We start from the raw sequence: 10,510 nt of genomic DNA, 5'->3' as shown, positions 1-10,510 counted from the left end.
ATCGGCTCCACTAATTCCCCACCCATGTCTTCATCAATTATCTCCACTTCTTTATACAATTCCTCTTCTATTTCATATCTTTCTTCTTCGTTGAGAACCGTAGGCATAGTAAATGCAATTACCTCAAATGTCATAATAATTTAGGCTCTTCGCTTCGAACTTTTGACTTTTTCACCATGGGGCTTCTCCTAAACCTTAAATTCTTCTTCCATCTTCTTTTCAATTTCAACTAGCTCATCAAGATCTTGTTCCATAGCATCTATTTGTTGACACTCCATCTCTTGGCTTTTCATGATTCACTTTAGGACTCATTTCAAAGGTGATAGCTTCATCTTCCAGAAGAAGTGTGAGATTTGAGTTGTGGATGTTAACTAGAACTCTTGAGGTACTAGAAAATCGTCTTCCCAAAATAATGGGAAGGTCTTCATCTTCCTTCATGTGAAGAACAACAAAGTCAACCAGACTAACAAAATTTCCCACTTTTACTAATAAGTCTTCAATTATTCCTCGCGGGTCAGTGATCAAGTGATCTGCCATCCGAATTATCATCCTTGTATCTGGGAGCTTTGGTAATATGAGCTTTTGGTATAAAGAATAAGACATAAGGTTAATGCTTGCCCCCGAATTGGCTAAAGCATTTATAGATGTGGAGCTGCCAAATTCACAAGGCAAGGTGAGTTGGTTTGGATCTCCCATCTTGATTGGAAATCCATTGATAATAGCGGCTGAACACAACTCATTAAGCATTATTTTCGAGGCTTTTTCCAACTCCTTCTTATTAGTCATCATATCTTTCTTAAACTTGGTAATTTTAGCCATTGACTTGAGAAATGGGGCATTTATCGAGAGTGAGAGCACTTGTTCCATAAACGCTTTTTGTTCGGGATCTAGAGAGTGCTTGATTTCTCGAGATGGGAATGGAAAATGAAGCTGATATGAATCAATGAGAGTAAAATTGTTATCTTCTCGAGACGATGACGTGGTGATGTCACTACGACGTGGTGACTCGTCAGAGAACGATTCACTTTTTTCTCTTTTGGCTCCGGGCTTCTCTTCTTCCAAACACGACTTGGGGTCTATGGTAGCTTCTTAATGGGTTATAATTGGCTCAAAATGAACCTATTCTTGGGTGTAGATCGCCATTACATGAGGTTGTGCTTTTGGGTCTTGATGTCTTGGTGGTAACCTCTCATTAACAATTGTTCTAAGCTGCGCAAGTTGAGTCTCGATATTTTTGATGGAAGCTTGATGATTTCTCACATTAGCATCAGTAGTATCATGCATCTTTTTAGATGGTTCCATGAATCTATGAAGTACCGGCTGGAAATCCATATTCTTTTCGGGAGGTGGTTGCTCTTTTTGGTAAAAACCTAAACCGATTTGTCTATACTTTTATCTTTTTGCTTCTTGTACTCTTCATAAGGAAACCAATCCTTCTTGTGCTTCCTCTAATCTTCATCATACTTGTCACCACTAGAGTATAACACTTGTTCCTTCTTATTCCCATTTTCATCTAAATCACAATCCTTGGTCAAATGTGGTCTACTACAATTATCACACCCCACTCTTATAGCATGGATTGATTGATCCAACTTTGTCATTCGCTTATCCATATTTTCTAACCGCAGCCATGTTCTCGTTCCCTCCATATCCTTTACCTCTAGGAACATCCTCTCGTGGGTTGTGGTACTCACTCACGCGAGTGCTTCGTAAACTCTTCAATCAACCTTTTACGATGGCCGACTCTTTCTTCGTCATCGGTCCTTGGGATTCAAGAATTTTCCTAGTTGTTACAATCACTCCATCATATAAGATGGAAACTTCTTGTTGGACATTAACATCATGTTGAGGGAAACTTCTAAACAATCCCTTGTATCTCTACCATGCTCCATCCAATGACTCTCCAACCTCTTGTTAAAAAATAGCAATCTTCTTTTTGAGCTTCGAGATCTTGGAAGGTGGTCTAAATTGTTCAATAAAAGCGTCATGAAGTATTGCCCATGTAGTAATGGGCCAGGGTGCAAGTGACTTCAACCAAACCTTTTTTTCACCGGTAAATGTGACCAGAAGCATCCTTAGTAGCACGAATTCTCTTGGCAAATTAGGAACATTAAAGTAGTTAGCAATGTCCTTCACTTCATCAATATGCTTGAAAACATCTTCATATTCTTTCCCGGAGAAAGGTATATCCTTTACCATGGATAGAATATGCCTTTTGAGCTCAAAAATTCTCAGATGGTATCTCAGGTGGAACTAGACCTAGTCCTTGTTCTTCACCTAGCCTCTTCTTGTATTCTCCCATCGTCATTCTCATGATTTCCGCCATCTCTTCAACTTCGCTTTTTACCTTTTCCTCATATGAACTTTCTTCGGTAGATATTTCTGGCTAGTATCCAATTCCCTTCTTATCTGGCGTCCTTTTGAAAAGCTTATATTTTTCTGGTTTGAAAGTATTTGTCGAGTCACCCTTCTTTCCTTTCTTCTTGTGGAAAGCTGATTCTGGATCTTCTACTGGAGGAACAATTGGAGTTTTAGATCCTCGGGTCCTAAATCACTGAAACAAAAACAAAACAAAAAAAATGTGTAAAAGGAATAAATATTAAAAAACAAAAAATTAAATAAGACGAGACCAGGACGTGGTTAAGATGACCACGATGTGGTTGCTTCACAAAGAAAAATAAGATAAACTAAATGAAACCAAAGTAAGTTTTTGTGGTTTGTACCCCACAAAAAGGATCGACTAACTAAAAGCAATTAACTATCAATAAAATAAGACGTTCCCTGGCAACGGCACTAAAAACTTTGATGTGCACAAAAGTACCTAGTAGTTTTATGCACATATAGGCAGTGTACCTAGTCAGATTATAGTGTAGTTCAGGTAAGTCGGATGTCGATCACGGGAAACGGAACTCAATAAATTAAATACTTCTAATTAAACTAGGAAACCAACTGTGGTTTGGGGGGGTACTGATTTTTCAAGATCAGAAGAACTTAAACTATCAACTAACAATTAAGAAAAGAAAACAAGTTAACTTCAAGAATTAAAAGAATATGTCTGGCTAGATCCGATTTCACTTTCTCCTATGGTTGATTTCTAATGGATGGATTATATTCATTTCCAATTTTTTGGATACTATGATCAAATATGTAGGCCGACCAATTAATGAATTAACAAGAAATGATCATGCATAAATTAAACACCAAATTGATATTAAGCTCAATTGCACTATGAATGATAGTAGTTACTTTCCTTTGACCAGGTTAAGCAATCAAGCACTAATTAGGATTAACTATGCTCTCTAACATAGATAAAGTTACTAGGTTTAATTACTTAATCTAAGATGTGATTAATCCTAGCTCTAATTATTTAATGATCATAAGCAATTAGGATATAGATTCATGCAATTAATATCATCATCTATTACACAAAATCTGATTTATAAGCAATATAAACTAGAACCAAACATGCTATGGTTATTATATCAAACACAAGTAAAATCAAATATAATCATCCAATAATCGAAATCAACACATATAGATCAGTTCATCTTCACCAAACAGAAGTAAAAGGTATTTAGCCTCTCATTGTAGCATAAAAACACAATATATCCATGTAAAATAAGCTAGACATAGGTATGAAAAGCAAACAAACTAGATCAATGTTGAAATCTTCTAAATCTTATTCAGTCCTTTAGCTTCACTTGACTTTCGATCTTCTTCTGGGTTTCTAAAGGTTTTTAGTAGAAGTTCACCTCAGATAACCGATTACATGTCCCCCAATTCAACCTAATGTTCGAGATTTTTTAATTGTCAAAATCGGTACACCACGTTATGGTTGACCGCCACAACGATGTGGTCTTTGAGTTAATCCCGTATCTTCCAAATCATCTTATTGGTCGAAAAATATTCCATCCACCACGTCGTGTTGGATATCACCATGACATGGTGTTCAGTCTTCTTTTCTTTTTCTTTTGTTTTAGCTCCCATTTACTGCTTCCAGCTCCTCGTATGCTTCCTTTTTGTCCCGAAAAAGTCTTTGTCGCTACAAAACATATATTAAACATAATAAGTATCTTTTTTTCCAAAATAAACATAATTGTAGCTAAAAGTATTACAAATATGTATGAATTATACATCTAAATATACACATATCAGACAACACAATGCCGAACATCGCAACAATTAGGAACAAGACAACCAAAATCTGATACTATTAGGGATTTGATTCTAGAATAGTCATCAACCTAGTATATAAGTTACATTGGGTTATGATGTAAATCACCATTTTGTGCATTCTCTCTTTGTGAGAGATTTCTTAATTAAAACTGGTTTTTGATTATTTATTATCTTTGTTCTTATTTCTTTATACATCTTAATTTTGATCCTTCAATTGGTATTAATTTAGGTCTCTTGTTATCAAGAAATGTCAATGTCGTTTACTTCTGAATCCAAAATGTTTACTGACACTACGTCAGGGAATAAGATTCCTCCATTTGATGAAAAGAACTTTGCCATGTGTAAGTGCGAAGCCATGGTTGTTATTGAAACCATGGATCACAATATGATGGACATCATCGATATTGGTCCACATATTCCAACGTTTTACAAAAAAAACATGGTGTTAAAACTGGTGTTATTAACAAAACTCCTAAACATCTCTTTAGTGAGGAAGATAAGCAGTTATTTAATCTCGATGATCATTATTGTGCTGCCATTGGTAACTCTCTTCCTTTTGACATCTACCACCTTGTTCAGAACTGTGTTTCAGCGAAGGAAATGATTGATACGTTGACTGTGGCGTATGAAGGGACTAAAGAAGTAAAGGAAACCAGGGAGAACAGTCTTAACAGGAAGTATGAACACTTCTTTGCTCAAAGGAATAAATCTCTTACTCAAATGTTTTATCATTTATATTTTTGATTAATGACATGAGAAGATTTGATTATTTTAAGCATGACTCTGTTTTAGTTTTGAATTTTCTAGATTCTCTTGACGATAAGTGGGAACATCATGTTGATATTCTCAAAACAAGTGAGAAAATTCACCCCATGGACCTTCATAGTTTGTACAGTAATCTAATTTTTTATAAGAAACAAAAGTCTTGAGGGAAGAAATTATGAAAGGCAAGTTTAAGGAAAAATCATCAGCACTTTTCTCAAGGAAGTCAAGTTTTGTTCATGAAAGTGATAGTGACAAGTCCGAAAAGGCAGAGGAATATCATGTTGATCTCTATTAAAGATCTGCAATTATTATGAAGCATTATGAGAAGTATGAGAACATGAAGTTTGGTGGACCAAGAAAGTTTCAGAAAAGGTATGGCTTATCAACGTCTAAAAGGATCAATGAATCATCAACTTCTAGAAGGACCGATGGATCATCAACGTATAAAAAGGTTGATTCTGGAAACCTCAAGAAAGATGAAGGTAAATGTTTCAACTGTAGAGGTGTTGATCACTTTTCTCATTATTGCACATTCAAGAAGAATAATGCTAAGGAAGAATATTATGAGTTGAAGTACAAGAAATTTGTTGCATCATTTGGAATCTTAATTTCTCATTTGCTGATTGCATGCTTGAAAAGATTCCTATGTCCTCATATCTAAAGATCTCGTCTGATTTATCCGGAGTTGATGTTAATCCAATGTCATATAGATGAATGATTGTTTCATTATTGTATCTGAATACTAGTCGTCCTGATATATTGTATGCAACCACGTTGATAAGTTGGTCTAGCAAGAAGCAATTCTATTTGGCATGTTCTATCATTGAAGCTGAGTATGCTGATGTTGGTCGATGTTGTGCTCAAATTCTATGGATTCAAAAGCAACTTCTTGATTATGGTTTCAAGCTTTCAAAAACTCCTATCTGTTGAGATAATACAATTGCTATTCCCATCACTCAAATCCATGTCCAACACTTCAAGACCAAGCATATAAAGATTAGATATCGCTTCAACAGGGACAACGTGAAAAAATGGAAGATTGAGCTGATGTATATTCCCGTTGAAAATCAACTCATTGATATCTTTACAAAGCCTTTCGATGAGTAAAATATTACATTTCTTATTGATGAATTAGGCATGTTTTCCATGTCCTGAGGTTTTTATTTCTTTTTAAGCTTTCTTTATAATATTTGAGTGTTTACAAAATTTATTTCTGGTTATTTTTAGTACACTATTGTTCATTTCAAGAAAAACACAAAATAAGTCTTTTATTTATCTTTCTCTATTACATTATTTTCTACCAAATGTGTATATATTGTTTCCTAACATCTTATAATGGTTAAACCCTCGTGTCTTTTTCCTCTCAAACAACCTCTCTACATCTTCAATGCAACAACTGCGAATTTAAGTTTGAGGTTGATGTTTGGCGAGTTCGGCACTAAGAATCTTACTGTGCACACACGAAAAGGAAAAGCTGGTGCAAAGATAGCTTTTCTGAATGATCTCCTTCCCTCGTTAGAACCCGTTGTTTATTGTTGAGGGACAGGTAGAGATAGCTTTTTATGTCAACTATGTCTCCCGATAGAGATTCAAGATATCCTTATCAAGATAATGATCCTTGTCTCTTGTCACTTGGTTTATAATCTTTTGTACCTTCAAATATCTTCTGGTTGATTTGCATAACTCGAAGGTTACAAATATTAAAAACGCTTAACTCATTGATTAAAAAGAATGATTTCTCCAGGACCTCCTTCTATGATAATGAACTTGAAGGTTGCAATCCATGAGAATAATGGCTTCTTCAAAAAAAAAAAGCACGTATGCTTTCATTTTATGTTTAAGTATGAGATCTTTTGTGTGAAAAGATTTCTAAAATGTCTCTCTTTTATAGACAGGTTCCGAGGGTAAGTTTTTCAATTAATGGAAATCCTTACATGTGTGTTCATTTCAATATTCCCAAAACATGGTGTTAATGAACCTTCTGAAAAAGCTACAACTTTATCTGTTTGACTATTTCATGTTGGACTAAATCTTTCCTTTACTTTTACTTTGTCTTGTATCATGTTTAAAAGAATTGACAGAGAACTTTGTTCTAGCATGAAACTCTTACACATATATGTCCATAGAAGCATGCTGCTGCATGTGACCAAATATCTCTAAGTATATCATCCGCGGGACCTACTACTGAGATAACATTAAGTCACCCACTCACGCAAATAGATTGAGCATTTCCTATCTTTGAGTTTTAGACTTTCTCGTCCTTATCAGAAAAATCTATTATAAGGCGTTAGGTGTTTCATTTAATTTTTGTTGTTATTTCAGACCCTGTCATTAGAAACATGTCACCGTATGTATCAAGTCCAGTGTTTTGCTGATTCACTAAGATTACACTATGGCTTGCCCTAATAGCAATGCCTATCAGTGCAAGAGGTACTTGTCTAAGGTTAGCTTATGTATTTGACCTCATATATTATTACCGTATATTGAGATATGACATCTAGAAATCCCTCCCAATGTACCTAAATGAAATAACAATGGATCATATGTTCCATAATTGTACAATCCTCTTCTTTGATGTAAGTGATTAGCTATAAAACCAACAGTTTATGAAATATATTTCCCCACATGTTAATGATATTACTATGACACTAATAGTAAGTAAAACCTTCTAAACACTAATGTTGAGGAACCTCTGTATTAAACTATAGAGTATGTGAGCTTCATCCACCAAGTGTCTAAGAACCTATGTATTATCCCATATAGTGTGCAAGAGATGACAAACAAACCAATGTCTAGGAACCTTTGTATCAAAACATACAATGAGTGAGCATCAAATCACAATATGTCAAAGACCTTCTTTATTACACCATACAACGAGTGAGACATTTAAACACCCCGCTTTATTCCACTATGCAAGATTTGTTCTCATTGATTATGTATCATTCACCAGCATATTCTCAAAGATTTTATTTTAACAGTAACTTCTGGATGAGAATGGAAGAGTCAGTTTTGGGGATTCGAGATTTACGACGAATCTTTCTAACAGAATGCTTGTTGATTACGTCATTGGATTTTCTAAATCATTCCATATCCTATAAAAGGAAGATCAAAGTCCCATTCAAGAAGTTTACGATCATTATTCTTTGAAATTATCTCTCAACGACAACCATTCTAAGAGCCCTAAAACATGCAACAATGTCTTCTCTTCTTTTCGTCTATGTTCCAACTGAAGGTACTCACAAAGCTCGCAATACTACAACAAATCTCATCGTGATCAACTCCACCAACATTGAATTCTCTGATGCTATTACCCCTAACCATAGAAACCAAGGATTGGAAGCATTCATTGAATTCTTAATATCATCCTTTAAGATATGCTCTTGCTCCTACTACTGACTCGTTCTTCGTAAAGCACATCTGTGAGATTTACTTCACATGCATATTCGATGAACATGCTCCATTGAAGGAACTATTAGAGTCGGTAATCATGCCATTCATCTCAATATTCTTGTTCTTCAAGATGCTCTTCATCCTCCAAACCTCATTCATTACTCAAATCGTCCTTCTAAGAACAATACAAGCAATTGATTTCTAATTTAGGGTACGATATATCAAAACAAGCTAGATGCACCAGTTTGATTCTCTGTCAATGTGTACTTGCTGGTTAGAAATTTCTCACATGGGTTGTTGGAAAGTGCCTAGGGAACAAAATTGCTAGTCTTGATCATTTGAATCTATTTAAGACGAGGATTCTATACGTCATGGTGAAGAACAAACATTTGGATTTTGCTCAGATGATATTTGATTAGCTTGTAAGCTTTCTATCTGGAAAGAAATGGCCTTATGATGTTCCTTTTCCTCATTGATTCTACTTGATCTTTTTTCACATCAACTCTAGTCATGAAGGAGACACTGATGATTGCATTCCTAAATCTACTATTTCATCTATGTTGATTAATGCCCCTCGACCACCCAATGATCCTCCCATCACTCCATAGATGGCCAAGTGGTTATTAAACCCATATTTTGTTGATCAACAAGTTTAGTATCCTTTTGGGTATTCATGTTTCTCTATATCCTTCTGATGAGGACACCGGTGACATTGTTTTGGAATCCGAGGAAGAAGAAGATAATGATGATGCTGATGATGATATGGACATTGATTCAGATGATAAGGTATTCGACAGTGAATACTCTTTAGGTCCTTTATCTCCATATCCATCCATTACTATTAGGAAGCCTATGATGAGACGTACTGATCTCACTTACACTATTGTTCTTGCTGCTTAGTCACATGCACGAGTTAATAAGCATATTCGATTTCAATCATCTTCGTCTTCATCTCTTCCAGGTATACCTTTGAAACTTGCTATATATGCTCATGAGTTTGGCCTCGACAAGAATTTATCCTCGGCTTAACATCATGATGACTCCCAATCTGTTCACAACTCTCAACCATATGTTCAAGCTGAGTAGGAAAATCAAACAGTTCACCCTGAGCAGCCCAATCTTCAATCACAGACTCTTACAGCTCTTCAAATGATGATTAGGTTAATTGATTTTTTTGCGCATGAAAAAAATCTAGAAAATGGTGTTGAAGTTATCAAATGTGATGTCGATGCTATTAAGAGAGTTGTAATTCCATCAGAATCATCTAGTGGTCCTTCTCAATCACCATCAAATCCACCACCTTCGCCACCACAACCTCATAACCCTCCTCCAAATACTCCTTCTCATCTAGTACTCCTTCCACCTCTACTTCTCCACCCTCACCTCATCCTTCTACTTTGGTTCATCTTATAATGTCAAAAAAGGGGGAGAGTTCTAAGAAACAAGATGTTCTTAAATCCACCCCTGAAGGTGAACATGTTTACAAAATCCAACTACTCTTCATCTTGAAGAAGAAGGATTTTTAGATCTTCACTTCTTCGGAGATTTAGTGCATGCTCATGCCATACCTATTTCTATCTCAACAATCTTCCAAACTCGTTTCCATGCTGAGGGGGAGTCTTAGGTTCAGGGGGAGCACACTTGAACATTGACATAGAGTCTGATGATGATGGAATATTTTATGCTGATGATCAGGACAACATTTGTTTTTAATGGTATGCTGATCTTTGCAAAGCTTCTACAAAACATATGTTTCATCTTAGGCTGGATTGCGAAGGAAAGTCAGAAGCTGATAGATATCACTAGCTTGTCTCCTTCAAACTGAAGAAGAGAATAGAATAACAATTAGTTGATGATTCCAAATGGATCAAGCCATAAATATTGGTTGAAGCTGATAAAGTCTATCTTCATGAATTCCAACTGGCTTAGGTTTTGACATCGTCACATTATGGTAGATTGTAAGGTCAAACCTTATAATTTGATGTGTCAAATCTGTGCCACGCTTAGGCTTACATCAGCGACATCAGCCACTGACAAGTCTCACTGCAGTGTGACATGTTTCTTATACTTTAAGTTACCAATCCGTTATTTTTGTGATAGGATCGTTTTTGTATATTATATATCTTTTATAAATGATATTTATCTTGGTATTCTTATCCCTGATATGTAGGGATTCGAT

General features: G+C 35.5%; 1 protein-coding gene and 1 non-coding gene across 2 annotated transcripts; one reads left to right on the top strand and one right to left on the bottom strand.

The window, feature by feature from the left end:
- Positions 1–237: 237 nt before the first annotated feature.
- LOC145104808 (uncharacterized) lies at positions 238–1,332 on the bottom strand. The gene is made up of 2 exons (XM_079041985.1): positions 1,147–1,332; positions 238–930 (listed from the first exon to the last, which is right to left on the bottom strand). The coding sequence occupies exons 1-2, from the start codon at positions 1,330–1,332 to the stop codon at positions 238–240; spliced, it is 879 nt and encodes a 292-aa protein (XP_078898111.1).
- Positions 1,333–1,837: 505 nt separating this feature from the next.
- On the top strand, positions 1,838–1,944 carry LOC145110136 (small nucleolar RNA R71). The gene has a single exon (XR_013709516.1). It is a non-coding gene; the product is annotated as a small nucleolar RNA R71 (small nucleolar RNA).
- The last annotated feature ends 8,566 nt before the right edge of the window (positions 1,945–10,510 follow it).

This window comes from Lactuca virosa, chromosome 4, assembly GCF_052849685.1.
Source record: "Lactuca virosa cultivar CGN04683 chromosome 4, Lactuca_virosa_CGN04683_v6, whole genome shotgun sequence".
NCBI lineage: Eukaryota > Viridiplantae > Streptophyta > Magnoliopsida > Asterales > Asteraceae > Lactuca > Lactuca virosa.
This window is presented reverse-complemented; position numbering and strand designations above follow the sequence as displayed.

Bases quoted from the DNA above. Each gene is read 5' to 3' on its own strand.
- LOC145104808 (XM_079041985.1), bottom strand. From the start codon at position 1,332: ATGGATTTCCAGCCGGTACTTCATAGATTCATGGAACCATCTAAAAAG. The intron at 931-1,146 runs GTAATGGCGATC...GATTCATATCAG, and splicing joins ACCCAAAAGCACAACCTCAT to CTTCATTTTCCATTCCCATC.